Source organism: Bufo gargarizans, chromosome 4, assembly GCF_014858855.1.
Source record: "Bufo gargarizans isolate SCDJY-AF-19 chromosome 4, ASM1485885v1, whole genome shotgun sequence".
NCBI lineage: Eukaryota > Metazoa > Chordata > Amphibia > Anura > Bufonidae > Bufo > Bufo gargarizans.
The window spans coordinates 185,507,184-185,529,913 of record NC_058083.1 but is presented as its reverse complement, the minus strand read 5'-3'; the positions used below and the strand labels follow the sequence as shown (position 1 = coordinate 185,529,913).

The 22,730-nt window shown below is 43.5% G+C and overlaps 1 protein-coding gene across 3 annotated transcripts in view; it reads left to right on the top strand.

Moving 5' to 3' along the window:
• GOLIM4 (golgi integral membrane protein 4) overlaps positions 1–22,730 on the top strand; it is a 138,333-nt gene that overhangs the window by 89,724 nt on the left and 25,879 nt on the right. For all 3 annotated transcript variants that reach the window (XM_044290734.1, XM_044290735.1, XM_044290733.1), the window contains 4 exons: positions 1,789–1,959; positions 4,174–4,545; positions 5,542–5,780; positions 7,526–7,605. In XM_044290734.1, coding sequence (XP_044146669.1) covers positions 1,789–1,959; positions 4,174–4,545; positions 5,542–5,780; positions 7,526–7,605 — 862 coding nt within the window. The remainder of the gene's footprint in view (positions 1–1,788; positions 1,960–4,173; positions 4,546–5,541; positions 5,781–7,525; positions 7,606–22,730) is intronic.

Below are 22,730 nucleotides of genomic sequence, written 5' to 3'. Positions count from 1 at the left end.
ACCGCCTCCTGCTGGAAAAAGCGGCGGCCGGCAGTCTTCACAGCGCACTAGGCTGAATGCTAGTGCGCATGTGCAGGACTACCGGCCGCTCTCTGTATCATACAGGCTATGTAAGCGCTGTACAGTAATGACAGCATAGTGATCAGCCACAGAGGCTGATCACTATGCTGTGGATATCACTGGGGGCACTGACTGGCACATGGGGGGGGCAGCACTGTTGAATTGTGGATGGCACTCTGGGGCAATGGATGGCACAAGGGGGGCAATTCATGTCATAGTGGGGGGTACTGGATGGTACTAGTGGGCACTGGCTGACAAATAGGGGGCATTGTATGGCACTAGGGGCACTGGATAGCACTGTTATGGGGTGCACTGTGAACGTCACTGTTATGGGGGGCACTGTGGACGTCACTGTTATGGGGGCACTGTGGACGTCACTGTTATGGGGGGCACTGTGGACGTCATTGTTTATGGGGGGCACTGTGGACGTCACTGTTATGGGGGGCACTGTGGACGTCACTGTTATGGGGGGCACTGTGGAAGTCACTGTTATGGGGGGCACTGTGGACGTCACTGTTATGGGGGGCACTGTGGACGTCACTGTTATGGGGGGCACTGTGGACGTCACTGTTATGGGGGGCACTGTGGACGTCACTGTTATGGGGGGCACTGTGGACGTCACTGTTATGAGTATAAGTGATAGGGCTCGTGCACAGAACCGTATCTGTTTTGCGATCTGCAGATCCACTAAATAAGGTTACTGTCCATGTGCGATTCACATTTTTTTTGCAGTACCATTGAGTTCTATGGGTTTTAGATCTCCCTTATGAGGAACAGAATAGGACATGTTCTATCTTTCGCAGAACTGACATACAGATGTGGAAAGCACAGGGACGTGTGTGTTTTCTACATCGGTATGGCAGTTCCAATAAAGACAGAACATGTCCTATTCTGGTCCTCAAAATGAGGACCTCAGATCCATGGAACTCAGTGAGACTGCAAAAAATGTGGATCGCAAAATGGATACGGTCGTGTGCACACTCTGGAAATAGTGAGGGAAGAGCCTGTGGACTGTCAGCGATGGGATTAGATACACTGCTCAGCAGGCTGTATCACACAAGATAGGATTAGATACAGATGTGATTGGATACGCTTGCTGATTCAAGCTGTTTTTCACACTCTGGAGATGGTGAGGGAAGAGCCTGCAGACGTCAGTGATGGGATTAGAAAGATACACAGCTCAGCAGGATAGGATTAGATACAGATGTCAGGGCAGAGCCTGTGGACGGTCTGTGATGTGATTTAGATACTGAGTGAGAAGTAGATTCATGTCTGGATGTAGTAACATGGACACAGGAGTTAGAGATGGAGTAGCTGCTGCAGACAGAGCAGGGTGGGGGGCGTGGCCAGCCTGTGACTCCTCACTGTGCAGTGCAGCCAGGCTTGTGTATCAATAAAGTTATGTATTCAACAAAGCAAGAAGGGGAGAAAGTAAACAGATCTGCCAGGATAATGTGATGTCTTCCGGGGGGGAGCTCAGAAGACATGAAAAACAAGTATTGGGGTGTTAGGAGCACATACATTTAGATTTTGTGACCAGACAACCTCTTTAATGTCACTAATTCGCACATTGCTTTTCGCACTGATGCCTAAATTGATGTATAAGGCGGTCAGCCTAACTTGGATGTGTGGGGAAAAAAGCATTGCAGCACTGATTAACTTTGCGTTTGAATGTACAGACATTAAAAGTCTGCTCATCTCATCCTCATTTTTTTTCTTTTTTTTAAGAAACAAGTAGAAGACTTTTTACAACTTAAAAATGCTCTGAATAAAGTGTCAGATCTTCAGGAAGCAGGAAAAAGTACACCGCCCACTGTGCCTAGAATAGGACCGTCCATTTCATCCCTGCACAGACTTATCACAGGACAAGAAGTTGTAGAGCACAATAAATTACCACTGGTAAGTGAACTGTATAAGGCATGAAATCATTATTCCAGCCAGAAGTATTCATGACTTAGATCAGGGATGCTCAACCGGAGGATCCCGGGCCTTTGGTCCAATCTAAACTGCAAGATCAGAGCTAGAAACTGTTTAAATAGAATGATGTTTCATTGAGGCACCCACATTTTCTGCAGTATGTTGCATGCACTGTCCAAGATCCCTCCCAATTTTCACAATGAAAAACCAACCAGCAGTTGCATCTAGCCAACGCTTATTATTGAAAAATTCTACACACCCTTACCTAATTACCCCCAATGGCCCTCGTGCCTCCTCTCTGGTGCTGCCGTGGAAATGTTAAGTATTCAGAAACATCTTTTGCAATGAATGAAACACTGCCAGATCTCCATAAGAGCATGGAGATCTGTACGTGTCACCCACTGGTGGCATCACGTGTTGCTATCTCACAGTCCAACTATATTTGAGTAGTAGCAAGGCCAGAAATTCATTGTCTTGGAGACAACGTTCTTATGAATGTTTCCAATATGAATCTTAAAGAGGACCTTTCATCGGTCCAAACATTGTGAACTAAGTATCATGACATATACAGCGGCGCCCAGGTATCTCACTGCACTTACTATTATCCCTGGGCACCGCTCCGTTCTCCCGTTTTGTCCTCCGGTATGTTCGGGGACTTGGTTATAGTAGGAGGAGTCTGCCCTTGTTCTGCTGGACGTCTCCTCCTCCTAGGCTGTAGCGTTGGCCAATCGCATCGCAGAGCTCACAGCCTGGGAGAAAAAACCTCCCAGGCTGTGAGCTCTGCGCTGCGATTGGCCAGCGCTACAGCCTAGGAGAAGGAGACGCCCAGCAGAACAAGGGCAGTCTCCTCCTACTATAACCAAGTCCCCTAAGTCTCCGCCTACTATAACTTACTGAGCGAAGATACCGGAGGACATAGCGGGAGAACGGAGCGGAGCCCAGGGATAATAGTAAGTGCAGTGAGATCCCCGGGCGCCGATGTATATATCATGATACTTAGTTCACAATGTTTGGACCGATGAAAGGTCCTCTAAGTTATCACTGGATTTTCCCTACATTCTTTTGACTTATCGTTAGTGTTATTACTTGCATTCTTCATACTATTTATACTGGCTAGCACAGCGATTCTACTTTTATTCTGCAGTATTTAGTTTTTATATTTATGTCTCAAAAGGAAATCCTAAACCATTTAATCTAAGTGCATTCACCCCTTAGTGACCACTAGCACGCCTTTTTACTGACGTAAACAAAGGGAGTTTTAGCTAAACAGCTTGCTTTAATCAATCATTACATGTACTTAAATGGTGAATTACAAACTGCAATTTTTAAAAAATGTGCGTGGTCACTAAAGGATTAAGGGTGATTTATCAAAACTGTTGTGAAGGAGAACTGGCTTAGTTGCCCATAGCAGCCCATCAGATTCCACCTTTTCATTTTTCATAGCTCCTTTGACAAATGAAAGGATCAATCCAATTGGTTGCCGGATCCCATTATCATCAGTGGGGCCTGGCGGACTGTTCCTGTACTGGAACAGCCTGCCGTAACAGTTTAGCGCTAGTGTAAAACTAGCCTAAGCCAGTTTTCCTTACACCAGTTTTGATAATTCTCACCCATTATTTTTGCACATAATTGTGTCAGATCTAATGCAACCTTTAGGTGTAATGTGTTGAAATATTGGGCAATATATTCAATAATATAGTCTTGGGAGTTTTTCTGTGACGGGCAGAGCCCTTTCTCCTTCTGTACCGGTTTGTAAGTCGCCTTGTTCATGCTTAGTGCAATTATCTGTATTATGTATGTGATATCATATGTACAGCGCCATGGAATGAATGGCGCTTTAAGCGCTTTAATAATAAATAATAATTATGAATTGGTATTCTGCATATAGTCTGTAAGTTACTTTTTGAATTCTATTTGCTTTTATGTGTTGTTTTTTTCCCCTACCAATAAGTCTAGAGGGTGATTTTTTTTTTTTATATATTTTTTTTTTTCATGGCTGGAGGAGCACATCCTAGAAAAGACATCTGGCTTATGACGTGCCCCGAGTATATGCTGTACAATGCGATAGTAGAACTAAATACAACAATGCACTGAGACTGAAAATAACACTGAGATGTAAACCTGGAGCTGGCTAGCATGGGATTACACAGGTATGTGCATATTTTCTTGCTAATGAAAGTGTGTTGGATTCTGCAGATAAACATTCAGGCTCAGCATGAAGCTGGACAGGACGATACAGTCACACTACGCCAGGCTGCTAATGAAGAGGATGAACATCAGGACACAGACAGGACTGAACTTCACAAGGCAGATGAGGACACTGGCCCTCCGCAGGAAGATGGTCCGGTCACAGAGCATCCTGTGGAGGTAGAAGAGGAACATAAAAAAGAGCTGGAGGAGGAAGAGATGGAGCAAGTGGGGAAGCCAGAACGCTTGGTGGAGGAGCAAGATCAAACGCAGGAGGAACAAGACCAGCACAGGCAGTCAGAAGATGATCAGAAACCTGTAGGACGTGAAGAAGAAAGGGAGGAGGAGACCAACTTGCTGCATGAACAGGAACATGCTGAGGTGAGGAACAGCACTATGCTCGGGGTTATGTCCACTTCCAGACAAATGTACTAGCATAAACCGCCAGACAACTGCACTGTAACTAGAGAGAGTGCCGGTTTTCAAGGTCTGAATTACAGATATATACTATGAATATGGAAGATTTATTTGGCACAGTTTAACTTACAAACATACAGTATACAACTTCATATGTAGAGTGCACACCTTTGTTAATGTCCCTGCCTGGATTTACTCTGTAGACTGAAACGGTTAAAATTCTCTTCAAAATCATGTTTTATATACTGTAGTTTTGAAGTGCATTGGAGGTGCTGCCTGCTAAACAAGGTTATCATGTATTGCTTGTTTTCTGCATTACACTTCATATTGAATATACTCTGGAAACATGAGTTTGGTGTCATTTGGGACAACACAGTGAGTGAATTGACCTAAGTGTGATAAATGTTCTATTCATAAGCTATTTAGTAAGAAGCAATGAACCGGATTTTAATGGGAAAAAAACTTGCAGTGATATTATGTTAGCGCAAAGTCAACCTCAGTGCTGACTGTAGCATTGACTGCCTTTTTATATGATACTGAAAGGATTCCCAGCGAGCGCTTGTCATCATAGTGCATATGTTCTTTATTTCATCAATACATAAGAGAATATAATAATGGACGAGTTTCGGCCAGTCCAGCCTTCTTCAGGCTTCGGGCCGAAACGCATCCATTATTATATTTTCTTATATATTGAAATAAAGAACATATGAATTGAAGACTACAAGCGCTCGATGGGAATCCTTTCAGTATATCGTGGATTTGTTTCCTTCCCGTGCTGGCGTACATCAGGTCTGAGTGCTTTTATATGATACTGTTATTTGTATGGTTCTGACCCAAGGGTATCTTCAGCTAGAAACTACTGGAGAGTCACACATAGGGGTCCCAAGAGCCACTACTTTCAGAACAAAGCTAAAGACGATTTCAGTCCTATGATTATTGACATGCAGTTTTTCTTAACAGAGAGATCAGACCCCTAAGCCTCAAATGAAATATAAATCTGTCTACGAGGAACAGTTGGAGCAGCAGAAGCTAGCAGCTCAAAAACAGGAGCAAGCTAAACATCTCCACCAGCATCAGGAGTCGCTGCAGAAGCACAAGCTACAAGGACATATTCTGCGACAGCAACAGATACATACTAATGACCTGGAGGTGGAGCGGCAAAATAAATACAAAGAGGCGCAGATTGCAGAGAGGCTAAGGTGTGGGATCGTTTACCCCAAACTAAAGCTGTATAACTGGTTACAAATGAAATAAAGCAGTCTGTGCAAATAAGCATTACACGCTTAGCTCTAGCCTCCAGGTCCTTATACGTGGGCCAGTGCACGTCCAGTGTGTGGCTGCATTTCTGTATGGAGATGTACGATTACTACTCTGATCATTCATCCCCATACAGATACAGTGTTTGCTGGCGACAGATCCCTGTTAACACAGACAGCGTGCTGCTTGAAAAAAGTGATTTTATGTGTAGCATAAAAAATGTGATTACCTGATAATACCATCCCCAATAATTGCCCAGATCCTTGGCCTGTCATAAACTCAGTCTCCAAGAATTTGTCATTGTCCATGGACTTTGCCATTTCCAGCATATACGATCATGGAAACTGAAACAGTTTAGTACTATTCGCTGAAATGGTATTTGTCCAAAAGTGACTGCTTGTTTGCATAGACATTTTTATTTCCCTTTCTATCACTGCATTGGTTGGCAGATTAGACATTCAGGAGAATATTCTGGTTTAGGGTACTTTCACACTAGCGTTTTTGTTTTCCCTTATTGAGTTCTGTCACAGGAGCTCAATACCGGAAAAGAACTGATCAGGCATATCCTAATGCATTCTGAATGGAGAACATTCCATTCAGGGTGCATCAGTTCAGTCCCTCTTATGTTTTTTGGACTGAGAAAATACGACCGCATGTTGCAGTTTTCTCTCAGGCCAAAATACTGAACACTTGCCGGCATTAATTTACATTGAAGTGTATTAGTGCCGGATCCGTTTTTCCAGATGACACCGGAGAGACGGATCCGGTATTTCAATGCATTTGTCAGACGGATCTGTCTGACAAATGCCATCAGTTTGCGTCTCCGGCAGGCAGTTCCGGCCGTAATCCTCTGCCGCAAGTGTGAAAGTAGTCTTATTCAGAGTGATGCTTATGTTTTATGCGTCCTGGTGTAGAATGGACAGCACATGAAATGAACACTGACACATAGACAACTGGCATCTTCATGCATTCAATCAGTCTGTGCAGAGAGAATCACAGCATGCACTACTTTTAGTATGTGTTTTTTTTGTTTTGTTTTTTTTTTGTGCCAGACTTGCCCTTTCAAGTGACTGGGTCCAAGATAAAAATGGATGCCACATGGACATCGTCCTTGTATGGTCTTTTTTTAGTAGACAGAACATGGGCAAGTTTTAAATTGCTTGTCTGAAAAATCCACTGAGAGTAGATGACAAACCTTAAAAGGGGACAAATTGCCAGAATTTTCTGTTGTGATTTATGGAAAATACAGAAAAAGAAATAGGGATAACTGAACAGAACATGTAAAAACTTGGCCGGGGAACAAATCCTGGACTTATATTTATTGGTGTTTTTTTGTGTTAGATGAAAATGCCCTGGACAATCATCATGGGAGACTATAGTAATTGTGGGTGTGTTAAAAAACTAGTATTACTCATCTAGTTTCTGTTCCTGCTGTGGCTCTTCTTCTGGACCAATGCTCCAGAATGAAGTTGGTGGGCACTAGAGTGTGAGTAATGTCACCAGCTGTGCCCACCAGTTTTATTCATTTATCCTTAGACTACCACTTCTGTAATCTTATGGAAGAAAGCATGTCACCTGACACACAGCATGACAACCTGTTCACACATCTTCTGCAGTGCACACCAGTACAAAATATTTTGTATGCCTAAATAATCCGATTTGTATTTATTTTTTGATGTAACTGTAGGGAACAAGCTCAGTATGATAATATGGACAATGATATTGTACAAGGAGAAGAAGAACAGCGTTTGCAAGAAGAAGCCGGAGGTATGAGTTTTGTTGTCCTGACTGCACTAACATTTTAGACGCATAATCGGATGGCTAGCTTTATTTGCATTGGTTTCTCCTTTAGGCCTCTTTCACACAAGCGTTGAGGATTCTCTCAGGGTCTATTCTGAAGGTTTTTCACGCAAGTTCAGTCAGTTTGGTCTGCAAATGCGTTCAGTGTTTCAGCACGAGTGCAATCAGTTTTTGATAGCAACCATCAGTGAAAAAAACTGATCCCGTCCGGTTTTCATTTCTGTGGAAGAGGAGTTGCGTGAAAAACTCAGAATATGCCCTCATGCACACGACCGTTGTTTTGGTCCGCATCTGAGCCTCAGTTTTTGCGGCTTGGATGCAGACCCATTCACTTCAATGGGGCCGCAAAACATGCGGACAGCACTCCGTGTGCTGTCCGCATCCGTTGCTCCGTTCCGCGGTCCACCAAAAAAATACAACCTGTCCTATTCTTGTCCATTTTGCGGACAAGAATAGGCAGTTATATCAAGGGTTGTCCGTGCCGTTCTGCAAATGGCGGAACGCACACGGACGCCATCTGTGTTTTGCGGACCGCAAAACACACAACAGTCCTGTGCATTAGGCCTATAGAACATGCTGAGATCTTTCCTGAACGCAGAAATGATGCATGAAAAACAACGCTCATGTGCAGAGACCCGTTGAAATGAATGGGTCAGGAATTTCAGTCCGGATGCTATGGGTTTGCTTCACGCATTGCACCCTGATGGAAAACTCGCTCTTGTGAAAGAGGCCTTCTACTTAGAGTTAATGGTCTACTGTAGGTCTGCAAGTAGTTAAAGGGTTTGTCTCACTACGACCAATGGCATTTATCATGTAGAGAAAATTAATGCAAATCACTTACCGTATTTTTTGCCATATAAGATGCTCTGGCCTAGGTTTTAGAGGCGGACAATAAAAAATTTTTTTTTTTTCATCAGATCAGCAATCAGAACCCCAATGTTAATCAGGCCTCAGCTCACAGCCCCAATCAGATCCCCAATGTTAATAAGACTTCAGATCAGAGCCCAATATAAAGAAGACCCCCAATCAGACCTCAGATGAGACCCCCATGCCTCATATCAGTCCTCCAAGCCTCCATATCAGCCCCTAGCCATATGTGATCCGCCCCTAGCCATATGTGATCCGGCCCTAGCCATATGTAATCAGCCCCCATCCATATGTAATCAGCCCCATGTCATATAATCAGCCCCCAGCCATAATTCATTAGCCCCCAGCCTCAGATCACAAAATAAATAAACCACTTACCTCTCCTGCTCCTGAACGCCACCGCTCCTCACCGCCTACGCTTTTTTTCCTCCTGCTGTTGGATGTGCTGTGAAGCGGCACGCACAGCGTAAGGTCACAGAGCGCCCTTAAGCTGTGCGCAGCCACTGCACAGCCGACAGCCAAGGACCAGGAAGCGGTGAGTATAGAGCCTTCACAGTTTCCCGGTCCTCCGGCAGTGGCGTAGGGATCGCCATAGCAACCATAGCAGTGGCTATGGGGCCCTACGCCACTGGGGGCCTGCCCGTCCGGACCGCATAATTATATATATTTTTTAATACATTACAGCACTCGCAGGCAGCCAGGGCCGACTGCCCGCCCAGTGTAGTGGGCGGGGCGCGGGCGGTCCGCGGCTCGATCTGGAGAACATGAGGTAGGCCGGCGGATGCGGTGGAGGGGGCCGGAACGGGGGCGTAGCGGAGGCGGAGTATAACTACTTGTAAGTTCATGTGTATGTAATGTGTGTGTGTGTGTGTATATATATGTGTGTGTGTGTGTGTGTGTGTATGTATATGTATGTATGTGTGTGTGTGTATATATATATATATATATATATATATACACACAGTATATATGTCCATATATGTGGTGAGTGCCTGTATGAGTGCGTCTATGTATGTAGTGAGTGCCTTTGAGTGCGTCCATGTATGTAGTGAGTGCCTGTATGAGTGCGTCCATGTATGTAGTGAGTGCCTTTGAGTGCGTCCATGTATGTGGTGAATGCGTGTATGAGTGCGTCCATGTAGTGAGTGCGTGTATGAGTGCGTCCATGTATGTTGTGAATGCGTGTATGAGTGCGTCCATGTATGTGGCGAGTGCGTCCATGTATGTGGCGAGTGTGTGTGAATGAGTGCATCCATTAAGTTTGGGAGGGGCCCAGTACAAAAATTTGCTGTGGGGCCCAGTCAGTTCTAGCTACGCCCCTGTCCTCCGGTACTAATGAGCGCTTCCATAATGGAAGCGCTCATTAGTATTCACCCTATAAGACGCAGGGACATTTTCCCCCCACTTTGGGGGGAACAAAAGTGTGTCTTACGGGGCAAAAAATACGGTACTAATGTATTGTGATTGTCCATATTGCCTCCTTTGCTGGCTGGATTTATTTTGCCATCACATTGTTTCTATGGTTACGACCACCCTGCAATTCATTAGCGGTGGTCATGCTTGCACACTATAAGAAAAAGTGTTGGCCTCTCTGATCGCTGGGATCGTGGGAGCGTACATAGGCTCGTGCTGTTTCCTATAGGGTGCAAGCACAGCCACTACTGCTGGATTGGAAGTGGTGTATAATGTGATGGAAAAATGAATCCAGCCATCAAAGGAAGCAATATGGACAATGACAATACACTGGTAAGTGCTTTGTATTAACTTTCTCTACATGATAAATGCCACTTGCTGAAGTGACACAACCCCTTTAAGGCTAGTTTCACACTAGTGCTAGACATCTCCAGCAGTCTGTTCTGGCAAGGAGCAGTGTGCCGGAGATGTCTGGATCCAGCATTGCTGTATGCTGCCTGAAGGCCCGCCAACCCCATTCACCATAATTGGGACCAACAGAAATCCGGCTGCAACATGGCAAATATGCCGCAGCATATTTGCCAGGTTACAGCTAGATCTCTGCCGTTCCCCATTACTGTTTATAGGGCTGGTGAGTATCAGGTAGCGTCTGGCAATGTCGGATCCAGACATCTCCGGCACACTGCTCCTTGCCAGAGCAGCCTGCTGGAGATGTCTAGCGCTAGTGTGAAACTAGCCTAAAGAAAACCAGTTTGCCTATTTTAGTACATGTATTTTACATGAAATTACAGTGCTGGAGCATTTAGATCTCTACCTTACACTACTCTGCTATTTAATTTACAAGTGTATGAATAAATTGGCATCTGGGTTGTGTCCTTACAATTGGTGTTTACAGTGGCACGCTATGTAGGGAGTCACCGTTATAACTCCGGGAATGGCAGCACCCACTTGTCAGTGTATTCATACATTTCTAAGCAGAATAACAGAGGGACAGCACAATGTGCAGCTGCTTCAGATCTATCATTTCATTAAGAATGCAAGTATTTACTGAGAATGACATGTAAGTAGATTTGGCTTGGGGTTCTTTTACAGATAACCTGCTCATAACGAATATGACATGTCGATCAGTACTCGTTTACTTTCATTTTCATATTACAAATATCTGAAGGGGTTTTAACGAATGTTGGTGAAATGGTTCACTCCCTCTTCTCATACGGTTACATTAGTGTCTACATGACATCTTGATGGCCACAAATGATCATTTTAGATGAATAGCAAATGAAAATGTTAATGTTTGTATTTTTAACACCTTAATACTACCATTCACGTGATCACCACCGCATGTAAAATGCACTTTAGTGTACAGTGGCAATGACATGATTGTCCTGCATTCTAGTTTGGAAGGTAAAGAAACAAACCATTTGTAATCATCTACTCTGGAGATGAATGATTGCTACTGCGATTGCTCGTCCCCATACAAATTCATTGTTTGCTGGCAGAACATCCCTGGGTACATGTGCTGCTGGCAAAAGATGATTTTGTGTCACATAGATGTGATCACTCGATGAACATAATTCCTGATAATTGCCTGATCCTCTGCCCATACAAAAGGGCCTTTACTCATTGGTACTTTTAAATTGTTGTCCTTGGCATAGCGAAAATTAATTCTCATTTCCTGGGGAGCTTGTAAATGACCTTGTGGTTTTACAAAGTTGCCCTAGTCAACATGCAGACCTGTGGTGTAAAACAGTACTGTGTTGCTCAATTATAGGAGCAGAACAGCGATAAAAACGGAAGCACTATTGACTCTTATGGCTCATGCACACTACCGTATGTATTTTGCAGTCCGCAAAACACAGATCCTCAATAAATATAGATGACGTTCGTATAAATTCTGTATTATACAGAACAGCTGACCCCTAACTGAACAGTCCTATCCTTGTCTGTAATGTGGAGAATAATAGGACATGCTCTAGTTTTTTGTGGAACGGACATATGGAAACGGAACGGGCACAGAAAATACATTTTTGTGCATGAGCCCCTTATGTCTGTCAGGTTTCCGTTGGGCATTTTACCAACCTATATAACAAAAGCATGCTGTGCCATCTATGCCAGCATTTTTTGTTGGCCCCTAACAGCGCCACCAACATAGATGTGAATTCACATCATGCTAGAGACTCACAAGAAGTTTTTAAGCTCACAGTTGGACATAGGCTAAGGCTACTTTCACACTAGTGGTTCTGCTGGATCCGGATTCCTATGATGGATCTCAATAATGGGATCACTTGTTTGGCAAAACTCTCCATGGTGGGAGGAAGGAGGATCAGGGTGAGGATTCTGTTGACCAGACTCTTGGCTATTGAGACTGGATTTTGTGGAAGACAGGGTGGTGGTGCTTAACCAACTGGAGCTTAATCTGCTGCAATCAAACCGACCACCTGGTCACACTGGTCTGACTTCGATATTGGTGCCAGATATAACAATAGTCCTTAAAAGGACTTTTGGGTCTCTAACACCAACCCTGCCAGACAAAAAAATAAAATTCGATTCCCTACACTATCTTTCCCTTCTTCAGCACAGCTCTCCCTGACTAACACTGAGCCGAACATGTGTCAGCACCCGATGATGTGTTCCGGGCCAGCCAATTACTGTAATGCCAGTAACCAATATGGCTACGGCACTTCAGTGAGTGGTAGTACTTACCTGCACGTTTATTGGCTGCATAGCAGCCAACAAACGTGCGGGGAGGAGACTTGAGCATCGCGCTCGAGCACACGCGGTATTTGGCTGAGCACCGCAATGTGCCGAGCATCGCGATGCTTGAGCAAAACTGGTGTCCGGCCGAGCATGCTATATCAACATTAATAATGGGGCTTACAATGCTGTGCTAATTCACTGCATTGAAAACTAAGTGCAATTTGAAGGGACATATTCAGGCCCCCCTAGGGGTGGGAGAGTGCAGGAAGTAAGGGGCAAAAAAAGAATATATAGTTAAAAATATAAAAAATTACGTACATAAAAATTCTAATCGCCCCCTTTCCTCAGAACTAAAATAAACACTAAAAAAATATTGTAGGCCACATCCCAAAATGCCGAACTATTAAAATATTAATGTATTTATCCCTTACGATCAACATCAAAATGGCTGATTTGACTTTTTTTTTTTTTTTGTTTTCTCTTCCAAAAAAGAATTTAATGAAAATTATCAAAAAGTTACATGCACTCTGAAATTGTATCAATGAAACTACAGATTGTCTTGCAAAATGAGCCCTCACACAGCTCTGTAGATGTAAATTTAAAAAAGTTATGCTGGTCAGAATATGATGATGAAAAACAAAAAATTATTTTGTTCAAAGTTTTCATTTTTTTCAGCATTAACCCGCAAGAAAAGTTGCATTCTTTTTCCAGTTCCACCCTATTTGGATTGGATTTACATCCTATAAAATATTAAATGGTGCCATTAGAAAGTACAACTTTTTCTGCAAAAAACAAGCCATCATATGGCTATAATAAAGGAAAAATAAAAAGTTAGGACTCCGGCAAGGCAGGGTGTGAAAAACTAACATGCAAAACAAAAAGTTTTCAAGGGGTTAAACCCTAGCCGATTTGCTCTGTACATTAAAGTAGTTTGTCAGCATAAGGGTGTTCTTTCTAGATGACCCAACAGCGATTTGAAAACATTACATCCATTTACTGCAGGGCTCTGCCTCCAGTTTGTAGGCTGTTCGGGTGGCGGTATGTTACAGTAATAACTATATGGATATGGGATTTTGGATGAATGCTGAATACCTGTGTACATCCTGTAAATGTAACCTCTGCAGCTGGAATCCATTACACTCACAATACACGCTACATTGCTAGAACTGCTGCTTTACAGGTCCCTGTGAGTTTCCAGAATATATTCGTTTGTGTTTTTACTGTGCCTTGTGGGCTTTATACCATGCATCCAAAACAGCGAATGTGTTTTACCAGTAATTAAAATGATCATTCATGTGTTTGTGCCTCCATGAATACAGATGAAAACATCAAATACGAGCACCGGCCCTATATCACCGCCGTAGACCTCCAGAACATGTGTATAGCCTTCACTTATCCGGTGGAGATGGGTGATGCTAAGGACCTCAGTAGCTGGTGTAATATAACCAGATAAATGCTGGTTTATTCCTTGTATGGCGGTACGCACTGAGCTCGCTGTTTTGAAATTATATTGGGGGATTGTGTTATCAGCAATTCCTAATATAAAATTAGTGGCAGGCCTAAGTCTACAGCAGCCTCTTTTAGCTGTCCATGCTGAGACTACATAGTGTAAAGTCACCATACACATAAGGTAAATGCCAATCAAATGCTCTCTTGGGGTGTCTTCACAGGCAGCAGATTTTTGTAGCAGAATTTGCAGAAAATCAGTTCCATTCATTTCAACGGAGCAGCAAGCACATGGATTTCTGCAAGCCTCATTCAGGTGAATGGAACTGATTTCCTGTTGCAGTAAATTAGGCAACAAAATCTGGCGCGTGTAAAGGCACCCTTATTGTGGCAGTACACAAGACGGCCCAGCAGGAAGATCCACTGATTGCTGCGGTGCACCTCTTCTTGCTGGGCCTCACCTGTGCATGTGGTTTGAATGTAGAACGTACAGGTGCAGCCCAGCAATTAGCAGTGACCCACGTGAGGATCCTGCTGCGGGGCTACATCTTTTATGGGCACACTTGCCCGGAGACACTGGATTCTTAAAAACTGATTGCATCTCCTGAGCACAGTTCCTTATTCTGGATACAACGTGTAGTTTTGGGGATATATTATCTATGAAGATCTCTACATATGGCTGTAGGGCATGCAGTTTCTAGCTGTTATGGGCACTTAACAGTTATTTCCCTGATTCTACCATAAACATGTTCTTCTGCGTTGGTAGTTGGAGATTGATCATTTGTTTGAAAAGAGCAAAATGGGTATTTCCTGTGCAATATTTCTTTCCCCTGATATTTTTGGTCCACATCCGATGAGATAAAACACATATTTTTGGTCCACATGAGATAAAACACTAGAAGCAGCTAAGTCTCTGTGTGTGTCTCTCTACTAGGGAGACAGGGAGCTGCTGAGTGGTAGAAAGTAGTGTTGAGCAAACATCTGTTTTCAAGTTTGGCGTACAAGATTTGGGTTATCTAAGAACTCCGTTACGGATTCAGTTACCACGGACCATAACCGTCTGTGGTAGCGGAATCCATAACGGAATTCTTAGATAACCTGAACCTTGTACGCCAAACTTGAAAACAGAAGTTTGCTCAACACTACTTTCTACCACTCAGCAGCTCCCTGTCCTCTTCTCTCTATAGTCTTCTATGGGTCACAAGTAACATTTCTTAAATGCAATGTTTCCTAAAAGTCCTATTATTTCAAGTAGCCAAAAATCTTGTTTCTACATGAACTGCTGCCATACAGCCATTTTTCAACATTTTACTTTAAAGGTTTACTTTATTGATGTATTAGTTAGTAAGTTCACAGATCAATCCTATTTAAGCCAGATAATTGGTTGCAGAAGCTGTGCCATGGTTGGTATTGACCATGGAACGGAACATGGCGCAGTGTCCTCTGGTTACGAATGTAACGTCGCTGCAGTGCAGAGCTTACAGGCTGTATTTCTGTCTCACAATGCAGCAGAGCCCAGAAAAAGAAATATCCTGATTCTCCTCACCTCTGTGACTCCATGTACCATAACTGAAACAGTAGTATGGAACAGCTACGAGACTAGTGATGGCTACCTGTATCACTAACAGAGAATGACCCCCCCAGTGGGGCTAAAATGAATGGACATAAACAAGTTAATATATGACTGAAGTGTAATGACTGTCTGATAATGCTTATCTTTGGATCCTCATGGGGTGTCACCCTTTCACTTAGATGGATGTGAACTACAGTTCGGCTGAGCTTTATGGCAGCTGATGTTGTTTATTCCTACAGATGGATTTCAGGCTGGATAAAAAAATGCCATCCACATAGGCTTTGTCTTTAGTTCAACTCAATTCTTCTAGCATAGAAACCATATGTAGGCTAGACTTAACTGAGAAATTCACAGATGAGTATTAAAATATATTTAGACCACATCAAACCCATATAAAGTCATAGAAAATGGTCTTAATCTATCCCCCGCTGGCATCCAATGCTCTTCATACTTCTTAATAAATGTGGCAGGTCTGTGTCCCAGAATGGAAATCAATGCCAGCAAGGCAGCTGGTGTAGATTATTCACTATAATAATAAAAATGCTAGTCTAGACATGGCCTCCCTGTCCTTCTCGCTTACCTTCCCGCTCGGTCCACTTTTTGGAAAAGTGGAGAGTGGGATTCTAAACCCCAAAAAGGTTGCAGAATTTTGTACAAGCATGGCATGCATCAAACATTGCAACTTTTCAACACCAGTTTTCTGGCATCCTGGTATTGATATTTGCTCCCTTACATCTTTGGAATCTGCTAGGTTTTCTTACGTAATCAGAGGAGTTGTTCGGTTTCAGGAGGAAACCGAATCCTGCACTGCGGCACCAGTTTTCCTAGCCAGACTCTAATAGCACATCTGCAGTGTGGACATCACGTACAAAACATGTGTCTGCAGCAGCCAACCACTGGCCTCATCAGGTGCACATCTGAGGCCACTGGTTAGCTGCAGCGTTGTCTGCGAGGCTCCCCAAGCCAGGAGAACCAGAGTGGACCGGTCAGCTAAGTACTTACCTGTTCTTACCTTACCTGTTGTCTGCTATACCGCTTAAAGATGTTAAACCTCCCCATTATACTGTTTGAATTACTAATATTGAATTACCACCTTTCTGCTAAGTTTATTAAATATATCACCACCAAAATCTTTTTTTTTTTTTTGTAAGCAAACCGTCATGAGTAGCCAATTTCCCAAAAAATTAACTTTCCTTTTCCTGGGAAAATCTGATCATCTAATCCTGAGAAATATTCCTTTATATTTTTTATCCTGATGAGGTTTTAGGTGCATGGTGGGGGGGTCGGGGGTGCTTATCCATTCGGTGCACTATAGCTCTGCCAGTAATGTCATGCAGTACCTCCTTCCCTTTCTCAGTTGATAGACAGTCCATGCCTTCCCCTGCTTCATTGCTCCCAATTGGGAAATCTTGCAGATGGCAGCGGAGGCCAGGGAATTGAATGGGAGCAGCGCTGCAGTAACCTGGCACAGTGGATGGAGCTGCTACAAAACAGGTTATCGGGGGTTTCTGGGTGTTAGACCCCTGCTGATCCGATAGGTCATCAATAAGTAGGTTTAGGAAAACCGCTTGAACAATAATGATCTTTATCTGTGTAGCGCCAACACATTCTTCCACACTTTACAACCAGAGGGTATATGTACATCCAAAATCGGACGTCATAAAGCAACAAACTAATCAACAAAATAGGAGAAAACACACAAGGCTGCAGGAGTCAATCACACAGTCAGTATCTGATGCACAATTACCAAGTAACAGGACTGTTGAATTAAGGCATCGGCTTCAATAATAATAGTGTAAAAATGACAGGAGCCTGCATAAAAACGTGTTTTTAGGCCTTGCTTAAAACTGTGGATTTGGGGAATTAAAGGGATTTGTGCCATGAAGTTAAGTTACCCCTAAGGGTCCATTCACACGTCCGCAAAATGTGTCTGCATTCGTTCTGCAATTTTGCGGAATAGGGGCGGACCCAATCACTTTCAATGGGGTCGCAAAAGATGTGGACAGCACACAGTGTGCTGTCCGCATCCGCACTTCCGTTCCGCGGCCCTGCAAAAAAAATAATAGAACATGTCCTATTCTTGTCCGCAGACACAGACAAGAAAAGGCATTTCTATTATAGTACCGGCCATATGTGGTCTGCAAAATGCACCACTGCTATAAAGGAGACAATATGCAGGTAAACTTTGAAGAGTTAACAGCTCTTGCACAAGCTCTGCGACCCTTTCAAACAGCTGATTGGGGAGGGTGCCGGGGGTCAGACCCCAACCGATCTGATGTTGCTGACCTATGAGGATATGTCATCAAAATGATGCTGCTGCACAACCCATTTAACAACCTTCTGCTATCAGTGTCATCTATGCATAGTTAGCAACCTGCTCATTACCTCCTCTGTAGATAATTACTTTTACAAAAATGGCCCTAAGAACAGTGGCAATGATTACGTGGTGTATGACTTGTGAAAACATCACCATGAAATTCCGTAAACTTTTTCAAAGCATCTTTATACCAAGCTTTTGTGACCAATGAAAGCAACCTATGTCACCATTTTACTGTCCTTAAAGGAAATCTGCTGCCCAACTACACATAAAGCTGGATTTACACAGGCCGGCTGAGCGGCTGATTGTCGGGAAGAAAGCATTCCTTCTTGACAGTCGGCTGTTCGCTCAGTGAAGGATACGGGTGCATTTTACGTGCAGCGATCTCCTTCACTGTATGAGGACGGGAGATCGCTGTTGTGATCCCTTGTCCTTATACAGATTCATGGTTTCGGAGTTTCAGACAGCACGATCTGCTGCCCAGAAGCCATGATTTGTGGTGCCTGCATGAACGGCAGGATCCCCCGATGAACGAGCATTCCGCTCGTTCATCGGGTGATCAGCGGCACATTTACATGACCAGATTGTCGGGCTGCGAAAGTGAACCTTAAAGGGAGTCTTACACGCCGATTCACCGTATTAACCTAACAACAGACTTATGTCCACAGCATCCCCCCTATTAAAACTGTGCTTACCGTATGTTGCTTGCTATCATCGTTCTGCCCAAAAACACTTTTAATCCATATGCAAATTAGGCTGTGAAGGTGCCCAGGGGCGGTGTTACAACGGCCGGTACCCAGGCCCCTGGGTCATTTTCATACTAATCCACTCCCCCTCCACAGCATCTGCCCGCCCTTGGTCTCTGCTCTAACCTCCCTCCTCCCGTCCGTAATCCTGCGCATGCGCCGATGACCGCAAAATCGGCACGTGCGCATTGAATGACCACAGTCTGGCCGGGGCATCACAGTTTACTGTGCGCATGCATCGGCCTAACTTACGTTCTTGCCGTGATCACAGCGCATCACGGCAAGAACGTAAGTTAGGCCGGGGCATGCGCATGGTAAACTGTGATGCCCCGGCCAGACTGTGGTCATCCAATGCGCACGCGCCGATTTCACAGCCTAATTTGCATATGGATTAAAAGTGGGTTTTGGCAGAACGATGAAAGCAAGCAACATATGGTAAGCACAGTTTTAATAGGGGGGATGCCGTGGACATAAGTCTGTTATTAGGTTAATACGGTGAATCGGCGTGAAAGACTCCCTTTAACCACTTCAGCCCCGCTAGGTGAAACCCCCTTCATGACCAGGCCACTTTTTACACTTCGGCACTACACTCCTTTCACCGTTTATCGCTCGGTCATGCAACTTACCACCCAAATGAATTTTACCTCCTTTTCTTCTCACTAATAGAGCTTTCATTTGGTGGTATTTTATTGCTGCTGACATTTTTACTTTTTTTATTATTAATCAAAATGTAACGATTTTTTTGCAAAAAAATGACATTTTTCACTTTCAGCTGTGAAATTTTGCAAAAAAAACGACATCCATATATAAATTTTTCGCTAAATTTATAGTTCTACATGTCTTTGATAAAAAAAAAATGTTTGGGCAAAAAAAAAAATGGTTTGGGTAAAAGTTATAGCATTTACAAACTATGGTACAAAAATGTGAATTTCCGCTTTTTGAAACGGCTCTGATTTTCTGAGCACCTGTCATGTTTCCTGAGGTTCTACAATGCCCAGACAGTAGAAAACCCCCACAAATGACCCCATTTCGGAAAGTAGACACCCTAAGGTATTCGCTGATGGGCATAGTGAGTTCATAGAACTTTTTATTTTTTGTCACAAGTTAGCGGAAAATGATGATGATTTTTATTTTATTTTTTTCTTACAAAGTCTCATATTGCACTAACTTGCGACAAAAAATAAAAAATTCTAGGAACTCACCATGCCCCTCACAGAATACCTTGGGGTGTCTTCTTTCCAAAATGGGGTCACTTGTGGGGTAGTTATACTGCCCTGGCAATTTAGGGGCCCAAATGTGTGAGAAGAACTTTGCAATCAAAATGTGTAAGAAATGACCGGTGAAATCCGAAAGGTGCACTTTGGAATATGTGCCCCTTTGCCCACCTTGGCAGCAAAAAAGTGTCACACATGTGGTATCGCCGTACTCAGGAGAAGTTGGGGAATGTGTTTTGGGGTGTCATTTTACATATACCCATGCTGGGTGAGAGAAATATCTTGGCAAAAGACAACTTTTCCCATTTTTTTATACAAAGTTGGCATTTGACCAAGATATTTTTCTCACCCAGCATGGGTATATGTAAAATGACACCCCAAAACACATTCCCCAACTTCTCCTGAGTACGGCGATACCACATGTGTGACACTTTATTGCAGCCTAGGTGGGCAAAGGGGCACATATTCCAAAGTGCACCTTTCGGGTTTCGCCGGTCATTTTTTACACATTTTGATTGCAAGGTACTTCTCACACATTTGGGCCCCTAAATTGCCAGGGCAGTATAACTACGCCACAAGTGACCCCATTTTGGAAATAAGACACCCCAAGGTATTCCGTGAGGGGCACTGCGAGTTCCTAGAATTTTTTATTTTTTGTCACAAGTTAGCGGAAAATGATTTTTTTTTTTTCTCTTTTTTCCTTACAAAGTCTCATATTCCACTAACTTGCGACAAAAAATAAAAAATTCTAGGAACTCGCCATGCCCCTCACGGAATACCTTGGGGTGTCTTCTTTCCAAAATGGGGTCACTTGTGGCGTAGTTATACTGCCCTGGCAATTTAGGGGCCCATATGTGTGAGAAGTACTTTGCAATCAAAATCTGTAAAAAATGACCGGTGAAATCCGAAAGGTGCACTTTGGAATATGCGCCCCTTTGCCCACCTTGGCATCAAAAAAAGTGTCACACATCTGGTATCGCCGTACTCAGGAGAAGTTGGGGAATGTGTTTTGGGGTGTCATTTTACATATACCCATGCTGGGTGAGAGAAATATCTTGGCAAACGACAACTTTTCCCATTGTTTTATACAAAGTTAGCATTTGACCAAGATATTTTTCTCACCCAGCATGGGTATATGTAAAATGACACCCCAAAACACATTCCCCAACTTCTCCTGAGTACGGCGATACCAGATGTGTCACACTTTTTTGCTGCCAAGGTGGGCAAAGGGGCACATATTCCAAAGTGCACCTTTCGGATTTTGCAGGCCATTTTTTACACATTTTGATTGCAAAGTTCTTCTCACACATATGGGCCCCTAAATTGCCAGGGCAGTATAACTACGCCACAAGTGACCCCATTTTGGAAAGAAGACACCCTAAGGTATTCCGTGAGGGGCACTGCGAGTTCCTAGAATTTTTTTTTTTTTGTCACAAGTTATACCCATGCTGGGTGAGAGAAATATCTTATACAAAGTTGGCATTTGACCAAGATATTTATCTCACCCAGCATGGGTATATGTAAAATGACACCCCAAAACACATTCCCCAACTTCTTCTGAGTACGGCGATACCAGATGTGTCACACTTTTTTGCAGCCTAGATGCGCAAAGGTGCCCAAATTCCTTTTAGGAGGGCATTTTTAGACATTTGGATCCCAGACTTCTTCTCACGCTTTAGGGCCCCTAAAAAGCCAGGGCAGTATAAATACCCCACATGTGACCCCACTTTGGAAAGAAGACACCCCAAGGTATCCAATGAGGGGCCTGGCAAGTTCATAGAAATTTTTTTTTTTTCGCATAAGTTAGCGGAAATTGATTTTTTGGGGTTTTTTCTCACAAAGTCTCACTTTCCGCTAACTTAGGACAAAAATTTAGATCTTTCATGGACTCAATATGCCCCTCAGCAAATACCTTGGGGTGTCTTCTTTCCAAAATGGGGTCAGTTGTGGGGTGTTTGTACTGCCCTGGCATTTGAGGGTCTCCGCAATCATTACATGTATGGCCAGCATTAGGAGTTTCTGCTATTCTCCTTATATTGAGCATACAGGTAATGAGATTTTTTTTTCCGTTCAGCCTCTGGGCTGAAAGAAAAAAATGAACGGCACAGATTTCTTCATTCGCATCGATCAATGTGGATGAAAAAATCTCTGCCAAAAAAAAAAATGGAGGGGAAAGGCGTCTGCCAGGACATAGGAGCTCCGCCCTACATCCATACCCACTTAGCTCGTATGCCCTGGCAAACCAGATTTCTCCATTCGCATCAATCGATGTGGATGAATAAATCATTGCCGGGATTTTTTTTTTTATATATATATATATACAAAGTGTTTGCCAAAGCATAGGAACGCCGCCTCCTCCTCAGCTCGTATGCCTCGGCAAACGTATCTGTCACGGCAGAGGAGAAAATCCCGACTTGCAGCGCCGCATACACCGACTTGCGTGTAATCTGACAGCAGCGCAATGCTTCTGTCAGAATGCACATCGGTGCTGCAGCTAGTCAATCGGTTGGTCCACCTGGAAGGTAAAAAAAAAAAAAGAAAAAAAAAAAAGAAAAACCAGGCCACAACGCAATAATTTTATTAACTTTGGAACAGAACATGTAACTTTAACTTTTGGAACTAAACATTAACCTGTTTGCTTACCTGTTTTTTTTTTTTTTTTTTACCTTTATAGAACAAACCTCTCCTTCCCCATGGGTCAATGTGCAAAGCGCAAATCACTCAAAGATGTGGCGAAGTGCGTTATGCACTTTGTCCCATGTGAAAGGAGACGTTTGCAGCAGCAGTGAGTGAATGGGCCCTAATAGCCCTGTGTGCCT